The 16585-nt window shown below is 33.4% G+C and overlaps 1 protein-coding gene across 6 annotated transcripts; it reads left to right on the forward strand.

The window, feature by feature from the left end:
• The first annotated feature begins 221 nt into the window (after positions 1-221).
• Positions 222-16251, forward strand: LOC122041797. Of its 6 annotated transcripts, none has more exons than XM_042601607.1 (11): positions 222-493; positions 574-935; positions 2007-2101; positions 3318-3404; positions 4602-4648; positions 8513-8570; positions 9143-9256; positions 10187-10267; positions 11631-11702; positions 15074-15293; positions 16027-16251. In XM_042601607.1, exons 3-10 carry the CDS (start codon positions 2020-2022, stop codon positions 15199-15201), a joined length of 669 nt encoding a protein of 222 aa, XP_042457541.1. In that variant the 5' UTR covers positions 222-493; positions 574-935; positions 2007-2019; the 3' UTR covers positions 15202-15293; positions 16027-16251. The 6 variants fall into 6 exon arrangements, with proteins under 6 accessions (XP_042457541.1, XP_042457540.1, XP_042457542.1 ...); XM_042601606.1 differs by having other exon boundaries at positions 222-487; XM_042601608.1 differs by having other exon boundaries at positions 222-935; positions 10208-10267.
• The last annotated feature ends 334 nt before the right edge of the window (positions 16252-16585 follow it).

Here is a 16585-nt window from a genome sequence, read left to right on the forward strand (position 1 = left end):
ATTTTGGTCACATCGTAAAAGATTTTTCTACTAAAATAAAATGAATTTGATAATTCAAAGGGTTAAATTGATTCTTTTAACTCCGAGAGGTAAACTGAAAAGTTTGGTAAATTTTTTCCGGGGCAAATGTAAATTTTCTTATAGATTTAGGAATTATTTTCGTAACTCATTTAACTCGAGCTGTTAAAAGAAAACTACTCTCTAATCTTGAACAACTCAGGGCTTTCCCAGATAAAGCTGATTTGTCACCACCAGAGAGAGAGAGAGAGAGAGGACGACGAGCGACGCGTGAGAGTGAGACGAGAGAAATTCGACCTCCCCAAGGTCTCCTCCAGTTTCGCTCCGTCAAAACGAAGACCCGATCGTAGCCCGATGTCGAATGGGAGCATTTGAGATCGGGCGCGACGCCGAGGAATCCGAGAGCGCTTGCGGAATAGGCGGCATGTGAGGTGGAGCGGACGAACCTGCGGTGGCGAAACAAGAAAGGGTTTATGTCTGAAACTTTCAAGTTCGATCCTGCTGACCGTCGCCGCCGGTTCTACGCATTGAGTGCTGTTTTATTCTGCCGTCCAGGAGGTCGAGCCCGAGAAAATTGCAGGCGGAGCTAGAGAAGGATCTCGCTTCTTCCTTTTCTTTTTCGATTGATTTCGCGAAGCCGATCAAGACATACGGTGATGGCGCGCTAGTCCCGTCATCGTCATCGCTATACCTTCCTTGGAGGAGCGGAAGAACCTGTGTCGCCGAGGCTGAGAAAGGGGTTTCCTTTTGAAGCCAAGACCGTACCTTTTCTTGTTTTCATTTTGCGAAACCAAGGAAAGGTCGTAGAGCGAACCTCGATCAAGTAACCGCTAGCCTACATTTGGATCCTTCATCACCCATCTTGCCTGCCGAATCAGTTGTTACGGATCTATTGTTATCTGAGCTGGTTTCTCCAGGTCTTTCTCATTATTTTATTGATATATTCGATTCTTCGAAGACATAAGAAACAGTTGTTATTTTCACCCTTCCAATTTTAATCAAATTATGGATACATCAGCTCACAACATGAGGAAATGTAGATCTCGGATACCATTGAGATCTTTATTAGTCCGATTAGGCTTGGGCTTGGAAATGTGGGAAACTTGAGCCATTACACAGACCACTGAATTCCTCTGAACTGAAAACGGGAAGATTACATCCATTTGGCCATAATTACTTTTTCCATGCCTACCTAATTTTCTCATTGGTGCACTTGGAATGAAGTGATATACAGAGGCAGAACCCAAATGTGTTTTTAATTACGTGGTTGTCAATTATTTATTATTATTATTATTATTATTATTATTATTTTGATTTTGTCATAGACGGGCATCTGTGACGTTTTGGCACTAGGAATTTGTGATGATATTGTTATGCATAAATATTGAGGCTCCAGAGAAAGAACTGATAACTCTTCTTAGAATTAGCTGTGCTGGATTAGCAATCATAACCTTTCATTGTTAGGGCTTCAGTTTTTGGACATTTAAATTCCTCTGCTGACATTTTTTTAGTTGGAGGCACTATAAACTTTAGAACAACACAAATGTTTAGATATTAATTAAAAACAAACTTTGGAAGGAATTTGCAATTTGAAGAAAGTCACAGAAATAAACTCCAAGAAAATCTCCTTTGACCTCTTAGCCAAAGTTTATTTAATTTTATTGTTCTCTTGTTTCTAATTTATTATTAATTGGCTTTTTGTACATATCTGGATGTTGCTATCCCATTAACTCGGTAGAAATTTAAAAGGAAAGATAAAGAATTAAATCTGCCGAAAGACTAAATGTAAATTTCTCAGCAGGTGTCAATTTCCATCAATCACTGATATCCTGTTGCTGTAGAAGTTACATTAATGCTTCAATATGACATTGAATTGTTTAAGATCTTATTCAGTACAGCAAACTATATGATACTTATCAGCTAATTAGAGATTGAGAAAATTTTGATTGCTTTAAATGATCATGGTACAATTATTCTGTCCAATATAGGTTGCTTATCCCAATGGTATGCATGCTTGGATGTGGTAGAATGGCAGCAATGGCAAGGTTGCTTAAGGTTGGAAGTTTTCAAGGAATGACAGCAGGTATTATAAGTTATTGGGATATGTGCATTTTGCTGGTACTTACATGAGCATGTTAACAAACTCTTGTTTGTCTAACTGCTACATACATGACAATAACAGCAAATAATCATGATTAAGTAAATGTTGTTCATTTACTCACGAGTTATAAGCATGTACAAGGAAAACATAGAACTATTCACAAAGTTCAAGTTGGCTTAGCACACAGTGGTATTAACACATGCATGATACTTCATTTGATTCATCATCATATTCTCATTTACTTCTCAACAAAAATGGAATAATAGGTTTCAATTTCCTTTATTTTATTTTAATTCCTTAGGAATTCGTAAAGTTCTCTAATTTTTTAGTCAGTTCATGTAGTCTTAAACTCAACTGTTGATGTAAGAAAATGGAGGATACTCGTTTTTCTTTTATCTCTGGTAAGTGGATTGGCTAATCATTTATTACAAAAGCTCAAATTTTTAGGAAATGGACCTATGAGTGTTAATGATCCTTGATTCAACAATTTCAAGAATTATCAAAATTGTAGCAAAAACAGCTGATACCTAGAATCAAAATATTGTGTAAATTACTTAAACTTCATATTATTTTCTATTTAAACTTAAGTGACGAAAAGGGTTTTTGTGAAAACAAATATTGAAAACTTGAATGAGTTGTGGTCGTTTCATAGATATTCATGGAGTTTATTTAAGAAAATGAGTATGCTTCAGTTTAGTTTGTATTAGTTTCAATTCTTTGACAACACTTAAGTCTGGTGTGCAAGAATAGCTGAAATCCTACAGATTTTGTTACCTTTGGAACACCAACACAGCAGACTGCACCTGCCTATTGCATGTACAGTCCAAATTTTGCCAATAATTGCATATCTTACCCCATTTTGTATTTTAGATGATATCTAATTATCTATTGCTAAAGGATATGTGACCACTTGGGCTGCATTTATTAGAACTTGGATACTAAATATGAATTTGAATGCATCTTGTCTGATTTTATTTAAGCTCTTACCTCATTATATTTAGAGGATTCACCTCATCTTGGATGTTGAACACCTCCAGATATGTATCTGTTTTTCTATATCCTTGTATCACTGGTTCGGTCAAGTTTTTTTTGGATTTTGGTAATGAATTATTACACAGTACATAGAAATTTATAATTATGTATTATATAATTAAGAAGTTTTAAAAATGTTAATTGATTTTTGTGTAATATTTTGCAGAAGAAATGACCAATGAAAAACTTGCTGCTCATACTATACACAATGAATTCCAGGATGCAAATGAGGCAAACTTACTTGAAGAAGCAGGTTGTATCTACTAATGTACATAATGACATTAAGCTATCTTTTGATACAACAACCAAGCCTTATCTCACTAGGTTGGGTCGGCTATTAAGCTTTGTTTTGATAGAACGGCTTAATTGTTTATTAGTTGATCTAGCCTCTTCTTTTGTGTTTCAACCTGCTGCTCCTTGTGTTTTCAAGTACGCGTGGTTGCATTGCTGATGTAAATAGAATAGGTTTATTTAAGATAAGGGCTGATCCAATGTGTAAAATTTTATTTTAGTTTTTCAGAAGGTCTAAAATATCGTGTACTTTATTCTACTTTTATCATTTCTAATACACAATCTATTTTGACCAAGTCTCATTGAGATTGGATTATTGTAAAAGTATATAAAAGATTTCCTTACCCTATTGTTGTTTTGATTCAATCAATATGACAATCTTACTTGTGATTCTTTCCCTCACTCTCTCATGGGATCAATGACTGAGACACACTACATTTTGAGATAGCCAATTTTGCTACAAACTACTTTCTGCTATGTTAATAGCCTTATGGTGTCTTAAATGATATACCATCACTTTATCAGCCTTGTGTTTGAATAACCTTGATTATTGAAATTATGTGGTTACTGGAGCAGGCATGAAATAAATAATACATTGTGACATTGGTGCTTTATAGAATTGTTAAGAGAGACCAAGTTGCTCTACTTTGTTCTACTATCTAGTTGCCCATGATGAACTAGTCTAATTGGGGACTGAAATAGGCTGCTTAGTTTTTGGCCTTTCATGCCTATTTAATATGATGTTTTTTAAAAAAACAAACTAATGGCAATGTTACTAATCAGACTATGAAAGGTTCTAAGTTTAACTTACTAGTCTACATATCTGCTATCGCCATTCTTTCTGGTACAATCTCTTTTTTCTCTCTGTATGGAAGATTGCCAATCCCTTACCCCAATTCTAGAAACCCTCATTTCATTGCAGGCTATTCAGTCTCTTGTGTAAGCATGTTTCACAAGTTGATATTAGAATTTGCCCACGTATTCTTTGTTGAAGCATATAAAGTTTAAGTTCTTTAATTCAGAATGTTTTAATTACTTCATCCATATCAAATTTGTAAATTTTAATATACTTTTATTCGTTAGACTTTCTATCTTGCTTTTTTTTTCTATTTTATTATTGTTCTAGAAATAATCTTCCAAATTGATCATCATTTTGCAGATATGCATGTTTTTGATTATAGACCATTGACAGATCCTCTTCACCTGGTAATTTTAATTAGCTTGTATTATATTATAAGTTCATCAAATATTCCAGAATAATCATTTTGAATTAGCTGACTCTTCTATGCCATGGTAAAAAAGTTGCAAACTGAATATATGATGCCTCTGCCATTGCCTGTACATTTATAGCAATTTGCTGACTTTAGCTATATCTTCACATCTTTTTCAAAGCTTTCTATGAGCTGACTATGCAAAAAAATGTTAATAGTTATATTGTATATGTGGGTGTCAGAACATATATAAGTTTAGTACCCAAATAAGAAAAGAGAATTCCAAGCTGGAGGATAGAGAGTCTCACTCACTTGCTTTGTATTAACTTATTGATCTTGGTTTGAGAACGAGGACAACTTGAGGAGCACTTTGGACGAGGAAGAGGCATCTTGTCCAAGCTAAGGTAGAGGTCCTTGATTTTAGGGGAAAGAAGTTTATCCAAAGAGGAGCACTTCATCCAAACTCTAGGGGAAAGCATCTTATAAATATCTTCACAGAACCCGTCATTCAAAGAGCCATATCTCGGCCTCCCCATAAGCCACTCTGAGGAGGCCTCACTATAAAATTGTTTTTTGATCATATCAAATAGTATAAAATCACATACATTCTCAAAGTGAATATATTTAACCAATGATATACATATCTAAATTTGAAATAGATATTGTCAATATCAATCCGGGTTATGATTCCAAAATTATAAATCAAATATGGAAAAATACAACAATAGCCACAATAACAACCAAACCTTATCCCACTAGGTGAGGTCAATTATATGGATTTTTCTACGTCATTGGACATTATCCCCTACTATATAATCATCTATATTTAAATAAAGTTTATCTTATTTTATTGTTGTTAACAAAGTATTTTTTTGTCTTTCTTTTCCTCGTTTGATGTGCATATTTATCATAGTTTCATGACGCCTAATTAGAGCATTTATTGGTCGTCTAAGTATATATTCATACATTTTAAACGTATCTCCTATAGTTTTTCCTCAGTAGGTGTAACCTTGACTTTCTTTCTAATATTCTTATTTTTTATCCTATCCATCCTCAGATGTCAGCACAACTACCTTAACATCCTCATCTTCAGGGCCGTCTCAACCATTCTTGAGGCCCTAGGCTGAAAAAAATTAAGGCCTTAATATTTTTTTAAAAAATAAATATTAAAAATATTATTAGAGACATTTAATTATATTAGTAAAATTTAAAAGGATAGTTTTATACATTGCCAATGATTATTTATGTAATCGGAAGGAGTGACGAACTAGGTCATGTAGCAATAACTTTATCTTGTGGCAAACCTAACTTTTTTATTAGTAAAATTTATAAAAAATAAAAAATATTTTATGTTAACTAATTTGACAATAAGTAATAAATTATTATAATACTATTAATATACATTTTAATTGCTATTTTTAAAAAAATTATCAATTAATTTTAACTTCGATGAAGGTAAGTATTGACACAATGGTAAAAATTATTATTGTGTGACCTAGATGTAATAGGTTTGAGTAATAGTCTAGTAGATATAGGCACTGCGTACAATAGACCCTTCCTTAGGATCCCACGTTGGCAGAACATTCCTAAACCAAGTTGCCTTTTATCAATTTTAACTTTGATAAATCATCAATTAAATTTATTTAGTTAAAAATATTTAGCTAGTAAATATTGACGGCAAATTATAAAAAAAAAGTGTGCATAATAACTCGTCGAAGAGTAAGGACACAATAATAATGGTAAAAAAATGATAATAAAGGAGCAGAAAGAAAGAAAAATAAAATTTAGAAAGAAATAATAGTACAGTATTAAATATGCTTTTGAAAGACTTTCAAAAGTATTTTAATAAAAAAATATTAATTAAGTATAACCAATAAGTATTTTTAATTTATTAACCAAACTTAATTTTAATTATTAAATTAAATTTTTATCAGTAAAAAATTAAAAATTATGAGTCAAATTTTAATTAAAAAATAAAAAAAAATTACCAACCAAATCTAACTTTAATATTAAAAAATTAAAATGATCAATCAAATCTAATACAAGTAAAAAAAAATAAAAACGATCAAATTTAACTTTAATCTATAAAAAATAAAAATTATTAGTTAAATCTAAAAATTAAAAATTATTGAGCAAATATAATTTAGCTAGTAAAAAATTAAAATTATTGGTGAAAATAAATCTTGACTAAAATTTATTTAGGTATAATTTTAAATATTTAATATCCAAATTAATATATTTTATATATATATACATATCTAATTTGATGGGCCCTAATATAATAGGGGCCCTAGGCATAGGCCTTAATGGCCTATGCCTTGAGCCGACCCTGCTCATCTTTGCAACTCTCATTTTTTGCTTATATGCTCTAGTTACAGTCCAATATTCAATTTCATATAACATAGTAGGTTTAACTGTTGTTTTATAACTTCCCTTTAAATTTTAGAGATACTTTACGATCATAAAGAACACTTGACGCTTCACCCATTTCAACCATCTTGCTTGTATTTTATATAAGACATTTCTCAATCCCTCTATCATTTTGCAAAAATGATCATAAATATTTAAACTCTGTTATAGACAACTCATCATTTTTTATCTTAACAATTATCTCATTACGTCTAATATTGCTAAACTTAAATTCCATGTATTTTGTCTTTACTCTACCTAACATAAAATCTTTCACTTCCAGCGTTTTCCGCTAAAATTCGAGTTTAATATTTATTCTTCACGTGTTTCATCTGCCAAAATAATATTATTTGCAAACAACATACACCACGGTACCTTGTCTTGTCCATGATTAGTGTAGAAAGATAGAGATCCATTATGTAACTCTATCTTTATAGGAAACACTTCTGTTAATCCACCTTCACTCATGTCATGGATTTAAAAGATTATTTTGATTTCAACTTGATAAATTTGATACTCCTGTTTAATCCCACCAAATTTCCAGTTTGAATTTTACATCCTATGGTTTTTATTCTATTTGTATGTTGGATCTGAAGGCAAGATACTGCAAGACTATACTTCTTCATACATAATTGAAGTTCCTGCAAGGTTAGGAAATACTAGTTAATAGTACTCGTGTTGTTCAAAAATTTGTTAATTAGCAGTTATCTCTAGGATTTTGCATTTTTTTTCAATTTCAGTTATAACATTCTTTTGCTGGTACCTATTTATATTCTTGATGGTTTTAGTGATTAATAATTCTACGCTAGCATTCAAAATAGTTAATTGTACTAGTTTTGCTTTTAAGCACCCATTCTCCTTTTTGTCCTATCTGGTGACAAATGGTTATTTAGGTATGTGCATCCCAAGCATTGTAATTCAGCGTATCTCATATATGTGTATTGATTTGAATACTCGTATGGGACCACACCCCCCAACAAGAATATGCCACACCCAGTGTTCTTCAGAATGTCACATAAAAGTTCCACTTCATGCTTCATGGCTTTGACTTTGTTACTTCATTAGTTGTTCTAATATGATAATAAATAGCTTAGGGCCGTGTTTCATAAGAGCAAGAGAAGGAGAAATGAAGTAGGGAAAAAATTTACAAGGCTAAAGGAAATATTTTCTTAGTTTTGTCTCCCAACTGCGATTGGGGATCTTTGTCATGTTTCTCCTTGGTCGTTTCTGCCCAATGAAACACAGCCTTAGTTTACTATTTGGAAGTAAACTACTTCAACTATTACTCTCATTTTATAATAAGATATGCCCCTACGACAAGAAATGTTTATGCTACATTAATATAGCACAATAGTTTAACTGTGCAACACACGATGCTTATGGTTTTTCTTTCTGTTACATCTTTGCTGTTTCTCTTAAATTTTCTCTAAATTTGCTATTAATGATTTAGGTCTGTTGCAATGCGTGTAAGAAGCCAATTAAAGCTAGTCAATATTCAACTCATGCAGGTTAACCTCTACTTGTTTGCCAATGATTGGTAGCTATTTGTTTATCAATGTGTTTACATGTGGAATTTGCTTATGCTTCAGGGTTTTTAGCTTGGTATGAGTCCTTATTGCAGTGAACCTACCCACATTAGATACTTTTTCTCTAGGAGAACCACAAGTGCCTATATACTTTGAAGATGAGTTTTTGATACTCAAGATATTAGTTCTGATAACATTTTAGGCATCTAAAGCTGGTTATAAGTTTAAGAGCCATCCAATTCATTAGTCATTATAGACAATTGTTCCTCCTATTCTTTTTTTGTAAGAACCTGTTGTATTAAATTTTATTTTGATGTTTGGTCTTTGTTATATGTGTATGTGTGTTGGTGTGTGCATGCATCTATGTATATGAATGTCATTGTAGCCGATGCTATAAAGAATTGCATAAATGAAAACTTGTTACCTTCGCTCTCTGACTGATTGTAGGTATTAAATAATATGTACTGTTGATTTGTTGGCTGTCTTTTCTTAGCTATCTAGCTTTTGAGATGGTGGTCAACCATTCTCACTAAAGGATGTTAATGTTGCTACAGTGAATTGTGGGCTTTTGAACCCTATTGATGATGTGTTGGATATTGATGGTGGTATTTCAAGCTTTAAGAAGCTTCCAAAGAAGGGAAAGAAAATAATTCAAACAACTAATGGAAGTATGCCTTCTTTCTAATCCAGATTCACATCCTCATATCTACATTTTATCCTTTTACTTCTCTACTATTTGCCTTTTCTTGTCTTAGAAACCATAAATTTTGAAGGAAAACACTTTTCACAGCTGTCTTTTTTATTTTTTGCTTCTAAACTTTTTTATTTATGCCTGTAAATTTTCATAGATGGTCATGCGATTGTGAAGTCTTTATGTGAATGTTCTTGGTCGTTTTTGTACCCTTTCTCCTGAATTGAAATGTATGAGATCCATTTGGTACTAATTCAGGAAGTGCCTTGAATATCTTGATGTAGAATAGAACAACATCAACCAACTCTTTTTAATGTAGAAATATAATTCACTGAAGTTAGCATTATTGCCTTCATTCTGGTGAACTCTATAATTTGTCTGTAAAGGAAAAAAAAGGTCTGGTGAAAGCAATATGTTTGTTCAAGTATATCAAACCTGAAATCAAATAGACAAGAATTCAAGCAGTGATATCCACACAGTTCAGTTATATAACATTTGGCCTGCGTGAAGTTACTGAGTATTGATTAATTTGCATATGGAGCTGTAGAGGTATGGTTGTACTGCGAACCAAATGGGTTACTTTTGTACAGGAAGCTTTATATGCTAACGGACACTTTACTATCAAAGTATTTAAAGATTCTGAAACTAACATGCTTAGAATCCCAGAATAGTATTTCCATATGCCAATAAATTCTTGCCTTTAGGATATCTTTACCTGAAGTAATATGCCTTTGGTAATTTTACCTTCATTTCAAGTTGGTCTTAATTTATGTGATAAATAATTAAATGGCCAAACACTTAAAATGACTTTAATTTCTTGTTGTAATCACTTAGAAATTAAAAATCAATTGCACACTAGATTAGATCTCTTGAAAAACATATATTTTTAACTCATAATCACTCCTAGGTTTACAAATGGCAACTGCAGAGCAAGAAACACCTATACATTTGGATGGCAACTGTGGTGGTGGTTCTACATCAAAGTGTGGTAAACATTTTGCTGCTTTTGTTCTAGTCTGCAGACATTTGCTTCTAGTTCTCTCATTCTGGCAGCTTGTTCATAACTTTTGAATTATTCTCTCTCAAGTTGCAGTAATACATTTTTTTTGTCTTTTTAGTGAATTGTGTATTCCCTAAAGTAGCACTTTTTGAATACATTTATCATGTTTTTGTAGCTTGAGTATTTGATTCCTTTCTTCTAACTCCTTCTCTTTCATGTTAATTCACCTTGACAAGATTTGTTTCGTGTAAGTTGTTGGTCAATAACACTAACTGAATGGTAAAATACAAAAGGGCGTTTCCACCTGGTCGGCGTTGTTATTTGTGGTGCTTGGAGTATTTTGATGGTAGCCCGGTACACGAAGCTCCCGCCAATATGAGGTTCCAAGGAAGGGTCGGACTACCTTAGGTTTGTTGTACGCAAACTTACCCTGCATTAGAAGAGGTTATTTCTGCCACTCGTATCTGACCACAAGGACACATAACAACAACTTTACCATTGTAGCAAGGCTCTCCTTCAATAATTGAACGTCATTTGCAGTATTGCAGAGAGGCTGTCAAGTTGCAATCACCTTACCTAACTCAAAATTACTCAACAGGAGCTGTGTTCTTGTCAAAAACATAATGTAAATTGTGTGAGTTGAGTTAGAAGAGTAATAAAAATGAGAGAATAGTTATACGTGGTTATTGATTTGGCAATAAGCATGCCTAGTAATAGTTGTGAGCATGACTGGAATGTTATAAATTTCAAAGTATAAAGCCAAAATCATGGAATTGACTCAAATATGAAAAATGTGCACAATATAATATCTCAGCACTTTCCATTACCATCCTATACTAACAGATACACTGAAATTCGGATCTCTTGTTATACCAGCATCAAAATAGAAGTTGAGAGGCATCAGAAGAGAAAAGACTATTAGCATCTTTCCTTGACTTTGATCTTCAAATTTTATTTGACATTCATTGGCCTTTGGTCTCCTTTTCACCTTAAGGTTCCGCTTGTCACTGGCTCAAAATGTTCCAATGCTACCTAACAATTTTTTTCTTCCAATGCTACATCATCATCCTCCACTATTATTATCATCATACTTAAGTTTATTTGTATTATTCTGTGGCTGCCAAGCTGGACATTTTTCGTAATAATTCCTCTATCAATAGTCCAATAGTCTGATCCTTGACAACATAGGCACCAGTACAATGCATTTATTCGAATGTTGCACATACAAGCTTCTCCAATTGCGACTTCTTTTCTCATTCTCAATACAATTAGCTTATTGACCATTTTCGTCCTCTATAGGCTTTCATCCCTGTATCCATCTGAGGATAGTATTCTCCCATTTTCTGTTCAGGATTCAAGTTGCAGAACAAAACCATGAAAAGAAGAGAAGTACAAGCTAGTTCTTCAATCAAATATCATTCAGGTACAAATTCCTATTATTGCTAGGTAATAATCATTATCAGACAGGCCTGTAGGTAGGCTTACAATCTAGCAATAGCTTCATATCCTGTCTTTCTCCTTGTAATGTAAAAATTTTATTTTGAAATTTTTGCTGGTACCAAATATATACTTGTTCATTGATTCTAGTCAAAATATCCCCTACATTCTTTGGTTTAGAGGACTTTATGTTATTAATTTGCTGTGAAATTGTTGGTTACTGCACTTATTCTACTTTTCTTTACTTTGCCATCTTCATGGTCCTCATGGGGTCATATCTCTCCATGATTTCTCCAGTTAATTGTCTGAATAACTGACTCTTTTGCAATAGTCTGGTATATGGTTTTTAAGTCAATTACAGTAGCAATTGAACCTGACACCATATCTCTATAATCAGATCATCAGTTAAAATTAGTAACTCTCAAGCATTTATATGACATCAGTTGCAAGTCAATTATGGCAGTCTTTGGCATTTGAAGGATGTCTGTTGCTAGCCAACATGGAATTGCTAATGCTGTAGTCTATAGGCCTCAGTGCTGCTAGGTCTGTTGATACTTTTGGAATCAGCATTACCTTTTGAATATGTTAAAGAAGTGGGAACAAGGTTTAAGAGCATCAGTCCATGTAGGCCGGCGCAACTGAGAACATTTCATTCCGCTGGCAAACCGACATGCTAGCGCGTTGAGACACCCTCGACATCAGCTCTAGCTTTGGAAAAGTTTACGGGTATTTCTTTCCACAGGTAGACTGACATACCGAACATATCGAGACACTCTTGGCATTAGCTTCAGCTTCAGAAAAGTATATGTGAAAGATGACAAGGCAGAGGACAAAGAGGTAGAGCCATATGAAGAAGGATAGGCAAGTGCTAGAGTCATTGACATTTGACAAGGTAGAGGACAAAGACGACAAAAATGACATGTTGAAAAGGAAGTCATTGGTGACGAGGTAGAGGAATTGCTTGCTAAGTGGAGGCTGAACCAAGTTGACAAGTGTGTTATAGATACTCCCCTCCTAAATCAGTGACCTATAACACATGCTGGTATGTCGACATGTCAAATGACGCCATTAAACCCTAAGATAGAAGAGAGTTTAGATCATGGATGTGAAGTAGCTTTCTTGTAGTAAGAATGCAACAACCTTTTCTCTCTCACCAAGTTACCATTTTTGGTTTAACATTCTGTTTCTATTGCTTAGTTTCTAAATCCACTAAAAGATTGAATTTTGAGGGGAATGAGGATATTGATGAAAATATGATTAATTGGATAAAGAATGAGGTTTGAATCCAGAGTAGCTTGTATAGTCTCGTGTGATTATTATGTCCTCTCTCACGCTTAAATGAAATTTTTTGTAACACATCATAGGAGTGTTGCAATGTTAAGATGTAATACATACTACAACAACAACAACAACCAAGTCTTATTCCACTATGCGGGGTCAGCTGATAAAATGTAATACATACAAAAAGTTAATTTAATAGAGATGAGAATGTTAAGCTAGATGTGTCAGTTATTAAAATAAAAATATTAATATTCATGAGTAATTTTGTGCTTTTCCATTAGATGATAATGTTGGAAGTTGGTTTACGTAACCAATTGATCAAATAGGAGCATGAACGACTATTTCGAGAGTAGACCGTCGTAAACTAATGATTAATTTCTTAAGTGAATAAGAAATGATGTCCAACACTATTCAAGTTATAAAGGGTTAGACCATTTCAATCATAAGAAAGCATTGGCTCGAACATGAGTGTTGTTAATGGACATGCGCATATAAACTGAGTGTAAGTGTACCTTCTTGTGCAACTAAGGGATGTAAAATTAGTTGATTTGATTGTGGAATCCTTAAATTGGGGCTGAAAATAGAGATAGAATTTTTGGTCAAATTTAATTGAGAATATAATTAATCTCAAATAAATAAAAAATGATAGCATCAGAATTCACATGCCAAAAACTGCATCTAAATTTGATGTCATGCAACAACATGAGTGCGTCCACACACACAATGAGAAAGGGATGTCTAGTGATGACAACACACATTTATGGCTTGGGGCATTGCGCTTGCTCAGTTCAGTTGTTTAGCCTTGGCGAGTGTGCTCATGTGGGAGCCAAGAACCTTAGGCACATACCTACGTGGCAGTCGAGGGCTTCAGCTCGTGTGCCCGCACATAGTAGCCAATGTTGTTGGCCTTGGTGCATGCATCTGTGCAATAGTTAAGAGACATTTTTTCAAAAAATGCAAAACACATCTCTTGGAATTCTCACTCATTGATTGATTGGTTTGTAAATGCGAGCATGCAGGAGTTCGAACATAAAATAGGAAAGTTACACTTGGTTACCACGTCAACTTGGAACAACAAATGCAATCAATTGTTTTGCTGCCTCAAGCCCTGCATCCCTGCCTGAACAATGCTGAAAAATGGGAAAGACCTATTAATTTAATCAATCAAATAATGAGATTTTTTTTCAGACAGACACCCCAAAAATGTGTTCACCCCTTAAAAGAAACCCTTCACCCCAATAAAAGCAACTTCTATCCTTTTGATCAAATTTTGTTTTTACTCAACTCTTGAGTTCTTTTTCTCCCTCCTTTTTAAAGAGTTCCAAGGCTTCAAAAGTTCACCAGGGCTTGAAATTTTGAAGTGCTTCTATCTTGAGCTGAAGATTATATTTTAGGAAACAATTGCCTATAGATCCACTCGTAGGGTGCTTAAACAGCCAAAGAGGTGTGTTGAGAATTTAAAAGGACACGATCCATATTGTTATATTGATAACCGTCGGTTTGAGCCATCAACTTGCTGATGAGCTAACTGACTGGACACAAATCTTTTGGACTAATCTCATTAAAAGAAACTTCTAATGACATTAATGAGAAAATAGGTTGACATGGTCCAAAGATATTTATAAAGGATTAATGTTTTTATAGTTAAGAAGACTGGATTCTTTTAGAATGAAAGGTACAAGGGGTAGAGAGAAATTAAAGAAAATATTAGTCAATGTAAAGATTACTAGTAATACTACTTTGCATAGACTTTGATGGAGGATGAGATTTTTGTAGTAGACCCTAAACACGGCATGATGATGGTGACTATAACAATGATAATTAAAAGCTTGAATGTAGCTGGCAGCTCAAAAGATATGAAGTCTCTGCTGATACCTAGTTTCTTGGAAGTGATGTTATTTGATTGAAATTCAGATAAATTACAAGGATGGTACTTTTAGTCTTGCTGTTGCTATGTTTGAAGCATGATATCTTAGTTGGGTTCCAAACTTATTTCCATTGGGTAAATGATGTTGGTTCATTCTGTATGTTTTTTAAAAATTGAAACTGGCTAATTTATTTTTACTATAATACCAGTGGCTCCAGCACCACTTGCAACCAAAATTTTTTATTCACAAGGAAGAAATCATCTCCGTTCAGAACTTAAGCATCTTTTTCATGAAGTATGGTCTAGAGAACACAGTGGAGATTCTCCAAATTCATAGCCGGCATAAGAGATGCATAATACCTCTACAGTTCTCATCTTCCACTAATTTTCTTATAGAATAGTCAGAGATGGTGTGTTCCTCTAATTAAGGTAAGAAGTGTCTTGTATTATATTATAGCAGCATGACTTCACATTTATTGCTTTTTTTTTTCATGTTGCTAGATTAATTCAAAATAATTATGCTGTTCCTTTTTTCTGAATGACCGATTTCATACCATGCAGGAGCTTCTTTATACATTCTGACTTGCTTTCTTTTTTCTCCTTAATTAGGTATTTATTAGTGAGAACCTATAGACCAAACAAGTGGATGCTTACTAACAAAGAACATTCTATTATGTTAGTGTCCTCTTGGTAAATTTGAGTCTAGTGTAAATATCATTCATTGTAGGGTGTAAAGTTACAATAATAACTATAAATGTGCCAAGTTTTTTACTTTAGATATTAATTTCTCATTCACATAAGGAAAATTTACTATAATTGTTTGTGTAATGGATTATCATTGTCTAACAATTTTCCATCAATTACTAGGATCCTATTAAAATTTTTGGTCAAAATCAGTCGTTTGCCAATTTACCAAAACCAAATTTCCAACATCACTAGTATTACTTCCTTTATGCATCAATATTCTATTTATGCTTGACGGTTGAATCCAAGTCTTTCTTAGGTAGCTGGTATTTTTATTTTATTTTATTTTCTCAATTAGTATTCCTGTTGAAAAATGACAGTTTCATATGGTACAACCCTACCATATTTCACAATGTGTTTCCTTTTGTACTTGAATAAATAGTTTGTTCTTGCTCATCGACTTCTTCAAATATTTCAGATATTCGACCAACACATCGTACGGGAGGCCTGAGGAATAGCTATTTGGTGCATTGATTCCTCAAAATTTTTGTTATTTTGTAAATCCAAATGTAATTGTGAAAATGATGTGTAGCTCACAAGTTACCATTTTCAAGTCTCTTGCAATTGATGAAAGTCAATTTTGCACACATGCCATACAACTCGATCTGATTAGAAAATGTAAATCCAATTTTGTTCCATAAAATGAGTACGGATTTGTTCTTTGTGAGTTTATTATTGGAGACTAACTTGATGAATTCCCACATTTGACTCCACTTTGCAACTATTTTTAGTTAGCGAAGGCGTACTGATTGCATCAAATGGACAGTCGGATAACTGCTGAACTTCTCAACTGTTTTTTTTTAATTTTTATTTAGTTGGGCATCAAGTATCTAACTCTTTGAACCCAATACTTCTAGGATGATCTAGACGGTTAGCATTCTTAGATTTACTTTTCATTGGAAGGAAAATTCTTTGCAATGTGTCACAGATTTAAATCTTAAATCCCTCGGTTATCCGGGTTGGTCTTTTCAATTTTT

Source organism: Zingiber officinale, chromosome 2A, assembly GCF_018446385.1.
Source record: "Zingiber officinale cultivar Zhangliang chromosome 2A, Zo_v1.1, whole genome shotgun sequence".
NCBI lineage: Eukaryota > Viridiplantae > Streptophyta > Magnoliopsida > Zingiberales > Zingiberaceae > Zingiber > Zingiber officinale.